At 47.7% G+C, this 15,367-nt stretch overlaps 1 protein-coding gene across 1 annotated transcript in view; it reads left to right on the top strand.

Annotated features, from left to right (window-relative positions):
- The window catches only part of EMP1 (epithelial membrane protein 1), a 43,076-nt gene extending 28,450 nt beyond the window's left edge, over positions 1-14,626 (top strand). The window contains exons 3-6 of the mRNA XM_074901404.1: positions 10,967-11,084; positions 12,007-12,109; positions 12,211-12,351; positions 12,956-14,626. Of these exons, the coding sequence (XP_074757505.1) occupies positions 11,007-11,084; positions 12,007-12,109; positions 12,211-12,351; positions 12,956-13,119 (486 nt within the window). The 5' untranslated portion in view covers positions 10,967-11,006 and the 3' untranslated portion in view covers positions 13,120-14,626. The remainder of the gene's footprint in view (positions 1-10,966; positions 11,085-12,006; positions 12,110-12,210; positions 12,352-12,955) is intronic.
- The last annotated feature ends 741 nt before the right edge of the window (positions 14,627-15,367 follow it).

Genomic DNA, 15,367 nt, shown 5'->3' with positions numbered 1-15,367 from the left:
GCCTTTGGAGTAGCATTGTTTACAAATGTGGGAAAATGCCTGCTTCAAATTAGGGCTGCTGGCTCAGCATTTCTAGCTCTCACATTTTTCTGTGTGTCTCTCTCCACTCCACCAGTGGTTTGCCAAGCTTTAATTTAAAACAACAACAATCATTCCAAGTGAAGTCTGAGGCCCCAAAGGTGCAGACTTTGGGGTACAACGGAGAGGACCTTTTTCTGGTGGGGTCCTGGCTCCTAAGGCTGAAGCCACGCCCCAGTTCTTAAGCAAAGCCACTCGATGGGTAGAAATGCATGCTACGCCTTCCTTGGCAGCACAGACCCTGGAGCAGGGAGCACTGAGAGGCAAAGTGAGGTTGTGGGTGGAATTGCAATTGCTGAGAGCACCGCGGGCTGCGTGGTGGGGTGTGGTAGGGGGAGGCGCTGATGAGAAGTGTAGGATTACAAAGAGTGGCGATTTTCCCTACTCACCTGCCTTTTTCCGTGCAACCACCCCTTCCCTCCCTCCTCTTCTTCACCAGTTCTCTCACTTCATATGTCTGCTGTGGCTTGTATCTTGCAGTCAAATCTGAACTATTTTTGAGGTCTGAGAAAGGGAGCGCAGCAAAGCCAGTTTGTTGGCACCAGGCTTTGTTTCCTGTTGCAGGAACCCAGCTTGCCCCATGCACAGTTTCATGGGTCTGAAAGGGGCTGAAACAATATTTAGCCCAGTCTGGCCAGGAATGGCTGGGGCTCAGGCTGGTGCTGTGGACAGTTACTTTATAAATGACCAAGAAGCTGAGCTGACCTTAACTTTATGGCAGAAGGATGGATTTTGTGAATTTCGAGGTCACCTCTGGTCCCATTGCTTGTGGCTTGGTCATGCAGGGGTGCCTCCTGCCTGAGAAATAGATGTGTTTGAGTGGTAGGGGAGCTGACTGAGGCAGCAAGTGTTTCCAGGGCAGTCAGCAATCTGAGTAGAAAGCATTTTTGGAAGTTGTCATTTAGCACTATTAACAATTAAGTCCGCTTGTAAAAAAAGATGTAAAAAAATGCAGTGACCACAGAGCAACTTTCACTCAAAAGCTTTGAATTCCTCCGGGGACCTCTGAGAGCGGCTTTGCCCAGGAACTGCCCACTTGACATTTCTGAACAGAGTGGGATTCTTTTCTGAGCAAACACGCAAGAAGGCGCTGGGCACATTGAGTGTGAAAACTTGGAGCCCATTAGCTATTGTTCCTATGATAACAGGGGTTAAATCAGCTGATAGCCTCCACCCAGCACCTCACGCACGCAGCTGCCAAACCTAGGGACTGTGTGCATTGAGAGAGTGTAGGCTTGAAGGCAGCTTGTATCTATTTTCTCGCTTGGGGATCAGCATAGGAAAAGGATCAAAACTGAGGGTGTTTACTACCACTAACGCTGCAGTGCCTGGAAGCACGTTCTGAAACGCAGCTCCTTCACGCGAGGCATGGCACACCCACCTAAGGGGTTCCTCCCAGTAGGCTTCCATGTAAGCCCCCCCCAACTATGACTAACCATTCAAACACGTGGCACACAGTCTGAGCTACATCCAGGCTACCCTCCTGTGAGAGCTGGGCATCTCCATCAGCCACGTGCCATCCCAACATAGACATCTGAGAGAGATGGAGTCAAGCCACACCCAAGGACACATTAATGAAGGAGGGACTTGGGACTTGGGATCTTGTAGAGAAACACCAAGTTTTGGAGTATGTCCTCAGAGCTGCAGGGTTGTTAGTGCTCCCCAGTACTCTGTGGAGGACAGAGAGCCCTGGGCTTGGAAAACTGGCCCTGCTGGCCTAACTGGTGGTCTTTGAATTTTGCAGTGTGTGAGCAATGCAAGTGCATGCAGGAATTACTGTTTGGTGGCTTGGGGTGGAGCAGAGATTGTATTTTGAAACAGTTCTGGGAGATCTGCTGATAATAGCCAGCATTTTTTTGGTAAAAAGACCCACCTCCAGACCTTGTTTATAATGAGATGGGGCAAGGTGATGGTGGTGGAGGGGTGGAGATCTACTGCAAGCACAAATCCTTCTTTTTATTCATCACCCTCCCAGCTGCAAGGCTGGCACATGGCATGGAGCCTGCGCCTGCTTAAGTTTCCTCAGAGCAAAAGTAGGAGAGGTGCTGGAGTACAGCCTGGCTTCCTTAGCCCTGCCTGCTCCCATGGGGCTTCACAGGCCCCATCAACCCCACACAGCAGCCATGACACCCCTTTCATAGCACGTTTCCACTTGCTCACTTACCCATTCCCTCTGGCTTCTGGATGGGTGCTCTCTTCACTGAGTGTTACACCCCATGGCGAAAGGGGAGACAACTGATACCTGGCTGGGATTTGCCCTCGGATACTCAAGTGCCCCACAAGGCAGCAAATAGTACTACTAGACCCCTTTGATCGCAATGGGTTCATGTGCCTGTACCTTTCAACAGGGAGATGACAGCACTGTCACCACAGTCAACACAGGGCAAGCTGCAGGGCGTGGCACTCCTACTTTTTTTCCTTCCTTCTGTTGTCTTGAAAAAAAAGTGTTGAAAAATTACTACAAGATAAGATTTCTTTACACTTCCTTCAAGGCAGGGAGAAGTAAGAGACCCAGAGGTGCTCTTTTACACCTCCAAAAGGGAGGTCAAGGAAGGGGATTTCCTATCTCCTCATCTGAACATGGATGCTTAATGCTTCATGGGTCTTTGCTGAGGCAAAGCAGCATGCACAGAAAAGGAGGCTCTTGTCCATGACCCTGCTATTTTGACAGCCCCTGCCAGGACTCATAACTAACTGATAGCCACAGTGCTGTAATTCTGGCCCTGAATAAATGCGCTGAAGTACCAGCTCAAATGTGACTATATAGATCCTCTGTCAGAGCTAGTCCACACCCAGCCATCCCACAGCATGACCAGCAGCAGTTCCCCATATAAACTGCCCATAGGGAAATCTAGGGTGCCTTCTTTCTTAAACCGCTTTCTGCTGTTACACTGAAGGGGGGCAGCAAAGCAGCACATCTGGGCACTGCCGTCTGGAGCATGATTTCTTCAAACCCTGCTGGGAGAATTTTGGAAAGTACCTCCTTAGTTAGAACCGCTGGACCAAATGAACAAAGGAAACCCTGTACCAATTTGCACCTCCATGCACCCTCCTCCTCCTGAACTATTTGCGGCAGGGCAGAGAGTACATGGGAGCTGTTCTCTGAGTAGGACCAAATGTAGCCCATACCTTGTCATGGTAGGGAGGGACAGGTTAGGACAACTCAGCTCCAGAGCCCATGCTTCCCAAGGGATTATTAGTTTGGCAAGCTCATAATTAAGATCTATCCCCTTTCCCCTGTGAAAACCAGTCTGTACCACAGACATGGGGAGACACCCATGATGAGAGCCCGGGGACAGATCCTGGGCTAGGTCATCCCCAGCCATGCAGAGAAATGCAATGAACTATGAGCACTGGAGTGACTGACAGTAGGTGAGCAGTGACTCATGCCAAAGGCTTAGCTCTTGCAATGTGGGGCCATCTGGCAATACGTTTGGATTAAGAGGAAATCCAGGGCACAAACATCTGCTGTCCTTTTGCCCTCACAGGGCAGAGTCTGCTCAAGGAGGGGAGTTGTGAAAGCAGCTGCCAGGACTGGTTCTAGCGTCCACATTCTTCACATTCCAGAGAGACATCTCCCCTGATGAGATGGCAGGGCCCCAGCAAGACCCTGGAAAGGAAGTGAGAGCCATGAGAGCAAGAGGGGAGAGCTGCAAAATGCTCAGAGCAGGGAGCAGGCTGGTCAGGGGGCTGCTGAAGACCAGCTCCAGGAAGGGTGTCTACTGCTGAAGTAAAGCTGAGCTTTGAGACTGGCACTGCCCCTGTTCATGCCAGCTCAGGCAGCTGAGCCAACCTGCCTGCTAGCTGGCCAGCAGCTGTAGCCAGGCCAGCATGGTGTGCCCCAGCAAGGGGAGTTCTTGATGCCTTGTGGAAAGCCATTTCTGCATGTAGCATGAGCTAGAATGACCCTTATTCTGTTCTGCCAGCCTGTACTAATCACAGGTGTAAGAAGCTCTCTTGAAGCCAGATGGGGGATTTTACCTCACAACCACCTTCACCCTACGCTGCACAGAGCACCAGTCAACTGCAGGCTGCACAGCATCCTCTTGCTTCTGCTTTATAGTCACGCTCCTGCTCCCTCCAGCCCATCACTCGTGCACTGTCAGTTGAAAGAAGGAATTGTCATACAATTTTGCAATTTAATCCTGCACAGTCTTTTCCAAGCTGGCTTCCAAGAACAAGGACACTCTGGAGGCAGACTGACCCAAAAATCTCAGACTCTTTAGATGCCTAAGTTGCACTGACTTCCGTGTCTCATAGGCTGTACTGGCATGTTCAGAGGTTTTGCAGTCTTGAGAGACAAGAATGCTATCTGATAAGGAGCCACTTCTTTTTCAGAGTTACCTTCCCTTGAAAAAAAAAGGGAAGATCTTTACAAAACTGTCTATGAAAACCAGACAATTGCAGTTTTAATTTAAAAATGCAGCCAAAAGCACAGCTGATGTGGGCTCCACAGACCTTCCACCTCTATCTAAAGGCTGTTGTAAGGAGGAAAAGCAGGAAGTCCCACCAGAAATGATCTGTGTACTTCTGCTCACAGCACACTGTAACCTGAACTTTCCTGTCAGAGCTGTCAGATGGTTTCTCCCACGTGGGCATTGTCAGTGTCAAAGCCACACAGACAGACACTGGCGCCCATAAGGAAGCCATGCATGAGCACACACACAGACAGATGCACACTCACACAAATAGTTCAGCTCTGTTGACATGCACACTTCCATTCACAGAGGAAGACACACAGAGCTGCAAATGCACACCCCTACACACACCACATCATCGCCCAGACCGTCAGTCCTCCCACAAACGTTTCTTGCATATCTCAGCATCTTGTCTGAACCTCTGCAAGTCCCAGCAACTCCCATGTCTAATTCACCCACCCAGGGATCATCCAGTGTGCTAAGGGGTGAGGGTGCTCCCCACTGCACCTCCAAAGGTGCAGAGGAACACTTTTGTGCTTCCGTTAGCTCTGAGGTCCCTTTCCCCACCCCTCCTTCTTCCTCCCTGCCCTTCCTTGGCGTGTCTAGTGTGAGGAGCAACAGTGTTTTCCTCCAGCAGTGGCTGCTGGCTGCCTTCCAGGCCTCAGGCAGCTGTCTCTTCCCCTTCCTACTACCAAGTGAGCTTTGGAGTTTCAGTTGATGTTGTCACATGGCTGAGTGCTCAAGGGTGGTTTCTTCTGGAGAAAATGTCAATTTCTCACTGTCTGCCCTAGGACCTCTGATATTTCCCCAGCCTCATGAATCACAAGCATGAGAGCTGGAAAACCCTTGTGTGTCATCTTTGTAACTTCCCCTCGCATCTCTCAGTGAGTGGAGGTTCATTACCAAGGGTGGATTCTTGTGGACTTTGTCTGGTCCCACAAGAAATGATTCACATGCTGGGGCTTTACCACTCCCCTGGGAAGGCAGTTCCCTGGAGCCTTTGGAGACCATACCACCAGGAAATGCTTCCCAAGAACCAGACAAACCTTCCCTTTACTTAAGCTTATTTTCAGTTGTAGCCCCTCAGGCTGCTCTACACTTTCCTTTTTGTTGACATTCACTACTTTTACAGCCTCGCTGTACCCCCTGTGGTCACCACAGCCACCACCCATGCATGCACAAAATCTTCTCACTGCCATAAACCAGAGGCCCCAACGGTCTCTGTGTGCCCACGCACACTCCTGCCCAACCCTTTTCCCACACATGTGAAATCTCTTTCCAGAGGCACCAGCCTACTCATCCACATGTCTATAAAAAGGATTTGATTTGTAAATTGAGTCAGGCCAGTCTGTCAAAAACAGGTTGTCAACAGCAGTGCTGGAGTACAGTGCTTTATGAAAGTCTGTAGTCAGCATGGACTCTGGATTCAGCTGGATCTGAAGTAAGAAACAGAGCAAAGGGTGAAAGCGAAAAGATGCTTCCCTGTGGTTGTTTAAAAGTTGTCAGGAGCTTTCTAGCAACAATGTGATGGGTCCAAAGTCACCATGACACCAGAATATCACATCTTTGCATCCTGCCAAATAACCCTGGCCATGATGAGGACTCATGCTCATATCACACACAATGACAAGGCGTGCAGTTATAGCAAGGCTAAGATGCAGTCAGGTACTCAGCTCAGTCAAAAGGCAGATCTGCAAATTATGCAGGTTTTATCCCACCCTGAGGTTTTCCTTACTGGCAGCATCATGGCAGCACTGCTATTTGTACATTGGCTTTGCACTAAGGAATGCACCAGTGACAGAGGTGGCAGTTTGTGACTGTTTCAAACAATATCAAATAGTTTTTATTTTCTGTCTCATCCCTTCCAATTTTCCCCCTCTTTTCCAAGTGGCCTTGGCCCTGATTCAAACCACCAGTATTCCTGGTGTGACCCTCTGCCACCTCAGTGGCCAGGTTCATGTGCTTTCTCTAAATACTGGACCTCTTGCTGCCACCATCAGAGACATCACACTGGGTGAGACAGACCACAGTCTGACTTACTGCTGCATTCCTTATATTCTGTGGTGGCAGCTGAGAAAGGCAGAATTTCTTTCATCTCAGTTGCTTTCAATCTATGGAGATTTTTGTTGACATTCTGGCCAAAAGCATTTGATTTTTCCCTGAAGTGCTGTCTTTCCCTTGTTGAGAAATTGAATGTATCCAACCCAAGGGACTTCAGCTGAAAAACTGAGTTTAGAGGAGTCAGAGGTCACCACAGTGCTCACAGGCAGTGTGATTTAGAAGTCATCTGCTCCCTGGAAATTATAGGCTGCTATAGGCTATTGGCCAAGTTCTCCCCTCAGCCAGCATGTCTCACAGTATGCCTCACCAACTCACCCTGAGAGAGGCAGTCCCAGGCAGGAACCTCAGTTCAGAGAGGAGAACGGGAATGGAAGTCAGATGAGCTACATCTCTTAGGAATACTTCAGATCTGAAATATTTCAGATTTAGTTGAAAGTGCTTTGATTTTTCACCCCAAACAACTCATTCATTCCTGCAGAAACATCCTGTATGCTTCCCCTCTACTCCTTTCACTGCAGTGCACTTTCTGCCAGAAGCAAAGGACCACTGCCTAATCTGGTTCACCCTCTTGAGTAACCCACTCCCTATATTTGAGGAACTATACTGTTGACCTTTGTCATATCTCCAAGTGGCACTTTGCATTCCATCCTGATGCTTTGCTAAGCAGCAAACCAAGGGCAAGGACTCACTTCTCCATACTGTCCTCCAAATAGAAGGATCCAAAACACTTAAGTAGACAGAGGGCTGATATGGGTGGCCACACTTTGCCTGCATGAGAAGAATTTGTCTTAGTTTTTAATGGATAGTGCTTGCCTGCTTGAACTTGAACTAGGGTGCAGCAGAGCTATGTGTTGTTTCACAGTATGTGTACTCCTGCATGGTCAGGGAAATAGTCTCTACATATGGAAGAGTCTGTCATGCTTACCTGTAGGCTTTTTTGTGCTGAAGGCTGTCATGGTGATTGTTGTTCATGGTTACTGTTGGTGTGACTTGTTATTTTTCCTCATCCATCATCCCAGGGAAAGGAAACTCAGTCCACTGCACCAGTGCAAGATCTCTTGACTCATGCAGGCTGTTCAGCAGGTGCATGACCTTCACTCCTTCCCCACCAGCCTGTCTACCTCAGTGGTTGTTCTACTCTTATGTCTCAGTTCTGTTTTTCTTGGCTTAGCTGGGGTCTGTCCTCTGGAAAATGTGCCAGGAGGCTCAGTGCAGGATTCACCAACCTGGTTGCTTGACTAGTTCTTGAGAAGCAGTCCTAAAACTGACAGAGTGTCCTAAACACTTGCAGGGTTAAATAATTGTGGTTTTTCGAGCTTTGGGGTGAGTCAGTGGAAAAAACTGGCAGCTCTAGGAAGGCTAAGACTGACTCATAGCACAAGAAGAGCCAGAGGAGCTCCAAATCCAGCTGCAGTTTAGGTAGGGGAATATAACAAAAAGCATTTGCATGCAATTGTGTCCTAACGCTCCAGCAATGTGACCCCACCCTGTAGCGGAGAAAGATGTCTCACACTTAACAAATGGAAAGAGTGTCCTGTCAGTCACCAATGCTCTGCCAGCTTCGCTGTCTAATGGGAGGAAAAGTCTGTGCCGTACCGTCAGAGGAGATGAGACTATTTCAATGCCATTCGTTCACCCACTGTTCCTTTGGGATTGTTCTCTAGTTTTTTATTTAAAAGGCAGGGAGAGATGAAGGAAGGGGAAAGCGAATGAATAGAGAGGGAGGCTTGTGCTTTAACTCACAAAGAATCAAAACTAAGCTATGAGCACATATCCCTGGGGGAGTTTGCATTTGATAGTGTGTGTATTCAGGGAGAGGTGCTGACGTTCTCAGGAAGTAGATGCACTGAAACCACCTGAACTAACAGTGCTCTCAAGCAGTGCAAGAAGGGAGCAGAAAAGCAAAGGGAATAAAGGATTTGGGTTTTTTCTTAGCATATTGGTCAAAGTTCTGGGTGTGGGGTTTTTTGTTACATTGAAAAGTAACGTTTATCACTCATTTTCATTTCTGAATGCAAACAGAAGATGCATTTAAAAGGACTGTTCTAGTCCTTTAGGGTGCCATGAAAGTAGGTTTTTAGTCTTTCAAGTACAGGGATTTTTTGAAGGTTCTCAAAAATATTTGGCAAAAAGCCTGCTGAATTAGTTTTTAAAGAGACCATGGAAAATTATGTCCATCTAAGGAAGAGAAAGTTTAGCCGCTGTTCAGTAAAGGCAAATTTCAGAGCAGGCAAATTTGCCACAATTTGATATATGCATACCAATACACTATGGTGGCAAAAGCACTGACTACTGTTTGTGTGAGAACCAAGGTAATCAGAAAAAAGGATGACAGGTACTCAGAGGGATGGGAAGGTTTGACTCAGAGACTCTATTCAAGGCACCTGCTGCAGATATATAACTTAGTCATGGCAAGAGCAATAGTTTCTCAGCTGAAGGTACAGTGGTAATATCCATATCAGTTGCCATCCAGCAGTTTGAAACCCTTGTTCCTTTTGCAGTCAATGGAAAGAAGGGGTTTAATGCTCAGGTCAGGTGTGTTCATGTGGTAGCCTGCATATAGTATTGAGACCCTGGATTTTGGCAATGCTGAACTCATAAATGACTGTCACTACAGTCAGAGAGGAACTCCTAAGAAGGCTGTACTTTCTCAAAGTTCATCACTAGGGGAGGTGCTTTGACAAGAGAGGGCACAGTGACCAGGCTATCCAGGCAAATCAAGCCCTAGAGCATAAGTAGTTTGCTAGGACACCCCAAAGCAGACAAGCAAGTTCTTGCTGAGGAGGTAGGACCAGCCACCAAACCTAATCTGTCCTTCTAAGGGCTGGCCTCCTTAGTTTGGGTGAGAGGAGTGACCTAACAGAGCTGGTTCCTTGAGATCCTGAACTCATTTCTCCTGGTCATCAGCTAATACTGAACTGGACGACAAGCCACTGATGGAGAAGCCTGCTTGCCTGCTGTGGTTTGGGAAACTATCCAAAGCAGTGCAAGGAATAGCTGCAGCACTTTACAGGAATACACTCCCACACATGGCCACAATGAGAGGAAAGACAGAAGTGGAGAAGGTGGAATCATTGAGTAAAAACCTGCACATTTATGGGACTTTACAAAGCCTTTTGTTACAGTTTGTGTGAAAGACATCATAAAGTATAATTGTGTTGTTTCATGACAATGTTACCACACCCTGTACAAATGGTGACAGCATCAAACCTTACCTGAGTCACCTGGACCAAAATAACTTGACAGCCAACATTAATCACATACTTGATACTGCTTTTCAGTACCAGCACTACTGAGAGAAAGAGGAACACAGCCCTATGAATCTTTCTAGGAAGCAGTCTTTCACTGATGCCAGAGTGGACCCAGTAAACTCTTCTCCCTGATTTCTGTGGCTATACTGCACGATTACCAATGAATGCCTGGAAGGAGGGGGAAATATGCTCACTCATTTTGTGTAAATTGTCTGCACTCACTTTCACAGCTCAGATTGATTCCTTGAATTTCACATTTTCACAAAGAAGTCTGCAGCCTTGACGAACAGTGTCATGAGAGCTATCTAAAGCACACTCTCCTCCCTTTCCAATCACATGTTCATCAATGATAGCAGATCTTACAAAAAATAAAAGCTTGGCAAGTACAGAGGGGAGGAAAAAAAACCCCACAAACCAAAACAAAATGAAAACAAACCAAAGAGGGATTTCCATTACAAGAGGATCTTATTGAGGTAATAAAGTGATCTACATGTCTCAAGTTTTAAAAGGGAAACAGGCAATTATCATTGCAAACCTAAACACCTTCCTCTGTCCCAGAACACCTCAGTAGCATTTCTGTTCTGGTTAGTCTCCTCTTCACATAATGGAGTAAGCTGCTGAGTAGGGATAGACTCCCCAGTCTACTCTCCATTCCTGCTCAACACCTGGTGCCCCCAGGAACACATAGTCCTCTATTCCATACCACCTGTCTGTGTCCCAGGACTGCTGAAGGAGGCTATGCCACAAGAGGGAAAGGAAGAACAGGAGGAGAAAATCTTTCCTGACCTCTGTGAAACCTGTGAGCAAAAACTCCTCTTCCTGGAGTGTAGGCCTGGAGTGTGTAATTTTTACTTTACATAACCACACACCAATTTAAGCAACCTGTGTGTATACTCAAGCTATTTTTAAAATGGCCCCAAGCTAATTACCCCTGCTCTACATCTCCTCCCAAACTGGTTCCTTTACCTCCAGGCTTTCTTTAACTTCTTGAGCAACTCTCTTGCAGATTTTGACAAATCTAGTGATGTTTTTTTGTTACTACACGCTTCCAGAATGGATTTAAGATCAACCATTTTCATGCATATAAATAAAGCTTTTAGTAATGCTATTCTTTGATTCAGCCCTTCACCTGCTCTCTCTGTTCTTGTTCTCCTCCAGAGCTCTTTGGATCGGTGACACCACCTAGAAGGGACCCAAGATGTTGGTGCTATTGGCTGGTATCTTTGTGGTTCACATCGCCACTGTCATCATGCTCTTTGTCTCCACCATTGCCAACGTAAGTAGAGACCACCCTGGATGAGACACAGCAGCACTAGCTAGCCCTTTATATGGCTGGTGGGCAGGCAGGTGTGTGGGCGCTCAGGTCTATAGGTGAGGGACGGCTGCCCACAGGACCACGAGTAAATACAAAGCAGTGATGGGTGTGCTCAGGGAACAGAAAGGCAGCCGGGGTGGTAGAGGAGTCAGCCTCTGCCTGCCGCCCTCGCTCCCAAATCCCAGAGTCAGCAGCACCTCGACACTTCATCCAAGAGAGTGCAAGGGGGAGCAGGGGAGGTCAGTGGATGACAGCTCAGAGGTGGAATTGATCGTCCCATCTGGTGGCCCGGCAGTTGCACAACTGGGCGCTCCCCCCTGCCTGTCTCTTTTGACGCCAGCAGTCCGCGGCCGGGGGCCAGGGGCCGCCCCAAGCACGACTTCCATCGCTGCTCCCCATGCGAAGCCCGAGCAGGAGGGAGGGCAGCCGCACCCCCCCGCCTGCCCGCCCCGGCCGCCGGGAAAACCCGGGGCGAGAGTGACCCCTGGCGGCACGGCGGAGGCGGCGCGGCCGGGGTCTCCCCGCGCCCCCCGCCTCCCGCCGGGGGGGATTTCGGGGGCCCCTCGCACCCGCCGGGGCGCCTTGCTCGCCCCCCCCGCGCCCTCCTGCCTCCTCGCACGGGGAGAGGGAGAGGATGAGCTGAGCCATTTCCCTCCGATGGCGGGAACAGGCTCCCCCGGGGCTTTGCCTCAACCAAATGCCTCCGGCCTTGGGAGCCGGCGTCATCTCCAGGCGCTGCTGCCAACACACGCGGACTTTTTCAGCTCCCTGTCTCGTGGCACTTGGGATACTCTTGCTCCCCTCACGGCTTAGTCTGACAACTGGCCAGAAGAGCAAGGAAGCCCTCCCTCCTCCTTGACGCAACTCTTTCGTCCTGTTTCAGGTCTGGATGGTGGGTTCTTCCAGTTTAGGATCAGCCTCGTCAGGACTCTGGCTACTGTGCAACAGGACCTGTGAGCAGCTGCCAGTCAGCAGTCGTGATGAGGGTAAATGACCTCTGCGTTTTCATTGCGGTGATGAACTGCAGAACCCTGGTGCAAAACACCAAGGCTGAGACTTCTGAAACCTGTTCCTTGTGTGTTCACAGCTTCCCTCAAAGCCGTGCAAGCCTTTATGATCCTCTCGATCATTTTCTCTGTCATCGCACTTGTCATGTTCATTGTCCAGCTGTTCACCCTGGAGAAAGGCAAACGTTTCTACATCACTGGAGCCATCATGCTGGTTTGCTGTAAGTATGCACGCCTTGTGATGGCTCTGCATGCGTCCCACTGCCTCTGCAAGTGCAAGTAGCCACACGTGGCCATCAGGAGAGGTTGTCAGCCAGCCAAAAGTTTCCAGTGGCTCATTTTTCTGATAAAACAAAGCACTGAGGAATTGGAAAGTGTTGTTTGGCTGGGGTTTTTTTTACTGTATATAATGAAAATTTTTATAGATTTTCATTAGAAAAGCCTAGTAGGTTTTGCAAAATACCTTTGAAAGACAACAAAAAGGATTCAAGTATTTTGGAAGGCAGGGGAATAGACAGACAGCTACTGCTCATGGGATTCAACATGTAGCATCAAACTGTCTGCAGATCTTATTACTGATTTCTTCCTAACAATGGTTTATTCTATTCCCCATGGTATCCACTAAAGAAGACTTGAGTCTCTTGCATCATCATGTCTGCAAGAGAAATCCTCCTTAAACAAGCTTAATGGGCAGCAGCCCCTCTCTCATATGGCAGAAGACACACATTACAATCTCAGGGGGCAACAGTACTTCAGAAGTCCTGCAGCAATGCTGGTTTCTGTGCATTTTTCAACTCTCTCTCTTTTCCCCCTTCCTTCCCACAGGGATGTGCATTCTGATTGGAGTCTCCATTTACACAGCTCGGTTCACAGGCAAGATGCCTGCATCCACAAGTTCTCACCATGGCTACTGCTTCATATTGGCCTGGATCTGCTTTTGCTTCAGTTTCATCATCAGCATCCTCTACCTTGTTCTTAGGAAAAAATAAGGCTGATGGGAGTCTAGGGGAAAGGGTTGGCTACTGGGAAGGGGGAAGAATTGCTCTGCTGAGAGAACTGTTGGGCCAATAGACAGAAGCAGCCACCATTGTCACCACTGCCACCACCACAGAAAAATCACTAACAATGCTAGAATCCTCAGAAACTCCTTCACCAAAGGGAGGGAGAAACAGCTCCAACTGATCTACCACTCCTGGGGCTGTTGCACCAGAAATCTGCAAGTGACCCATACAGCTCTTCTCCTTTTCTGCAAAGTCACGTCATACCTTCACAAAGCTTCAGGCTCGGCAGTGATGATTGGAGGGCTCCACAAAAACAAGGGCTACATCTTTTTCCCTTTCTAGAGCCCTTCTCACTTACCTTTCAGTGTGCCTTGCGGGTAGGGCAGTGACGCTTATGACCCCTATTTTTGTCCATTGAAACAAATGGGATGGGCCTTTTGTTACATTATATATATGCACATATGTGAAAGTTAAAGACATTGAGAAGTAACCCACTAGAAATCAGATTAAATTAATATTAAAATACCTACAGAAATAAGGCAGCTTTTTTTTTTTTTCCCATGGTTGAATCAGATACAGGTAGGAAGGGCAAATATACAGGTGTGGATGATGGGGGGAGAGAGAGAGAGAGAGAGAGAGAGTGTTGGGGTGAAGACACACAGGTGTTCCTCATTACACAGGATGCAGTTGCTCAATGATGCACATGCAGGGAGGGAATCATTTGGGTGTGTGTCTACACTAAAATCTTATGTTCATCTCCAGAACATGATAACAGCACTGCAACTGTTTGCAGATCTTTACGGAGACAAGTCCTGAGATAAGCAGGGTTTTTTTCCTACATCGTCACCCAGTACATGGTATTAACTGAGACCCCCACCTTGTGACACAACTCATCTCAAAGGCAGACGATACTGGTTAGCAGAGGAAATGTATTCCCTAATGAGAGATTAGGAGAGATGAGGCAGGGCTTGTGAGTTCTGCTCCTTGCTGCACGACCTTAGGCCAGTCACTTAACCTGGTGCTTTTCCATCTGCCAAATTCTTCCATAAAACTCTACCTACCTCCCGGGGTTGCTGAGAGATTTTGAGTCCACTCTGTAATACAAGGTCCCCATGTGAAAAGCTGGCATGTGAAAGTAAGGCATTGGTACTGCTGCAATCCACGAATTTCTGGGTCAGTTTGAAGGATCCCAGTGACAAGTGGCATTTGTAAAGGACAAGAGGTCAAAACTTCCCGTGTCTTCATCCACAACCAAAAGGCAGAGAGTATAAAAAACATGCTGGTGCAGATGGTGCATGGATGCTATTTACCTCTCTCTCTTTCTCTTTCTGTTACATTTTGTTCTTCCGTAGACGTTATCAATTTGGTGGATATATTCTAGTACTGTATGTTGCTGTTTCATTAACAAAGGTTATTTCAAATATAGTCACTGTAAATATTTTGAAATGCATATTTTTAACTTTGAGGGTATAAAAATAAAATCTGATTCCCTTTATTATAAAGAGTTTTGCTCTGGCTTTTCTTTCATTAGTGTTCCAGATATTTGTTAACAGAAGCATTTGCTTTTTCTCACTGCTCGCCCCTTTAAGATGATGCAGAACTACCATGTTCTCTTGCTTGTCAGTATATGAGATTTCCTGTTCTGAACGGGAGGAGGAAGCAGAACAACTTATCAGAGTTCCTGTTTCAGGCTCTCTGCAAGCTCAAGCAGATAAGTGTGAGCAATGGTAACACTCGGTCCCAGAGCCAGGCTTTGCTTCACACACAGGAGAGCTGGAAATGTATTTTCTCTCTCTAGCAGCATCTCATCTTTGTGGAAGCTGGTGCCTAAGAAGCTGCAGGATTTATTATGTCTTACCACACTCAGCACAAGTGAGTCCCAAAGCGAAATCACCAAGTTGTTTGCCTGGGCCACATGAATTGGTAGAGCTGTTGTCTCCTTAGAGCTGTCTGGCCAAACACTCAGCAGCTTTAAAGCTTGAGCAAAAACTCCAAAGCCCAGGACACACGTAGATGTCAGCAAACCTGAGGCACAATCCTGTGAGCTGTGAGGTGAAATAAGGCCCAGCGGGAATCAGCTGGGTAAGAAATTTTTCTTTATCAATTAATCTACCTTATGGAGACCCTGTGACACAAACTAATTGAGAATAGAACGGTGACATGAATCTTTAGGAGCTGAAGTTTTTCACCAGAGAAGGACCTCATACATAGCAGGGTGTGGGAAAACTCACGGTGT

The sequence above is a fragment of the Athene noctua genome, chromosome 3, assembly GCF_965140245.1.
Source record: "Athene noctua chromosome 3, bAthNoc1.hap1.1, whole genome shotgun sequence".
Classification (NCBI taxonomy): domain Eukaryota; kingdom Metazoa; phylum Chordata; class Aves; order Strigiformes; family Strigidae; genus Athene; species Athene noctua.
This window is presented reverse-complemented; position numbering and strand designations above follow the sequence as displayed.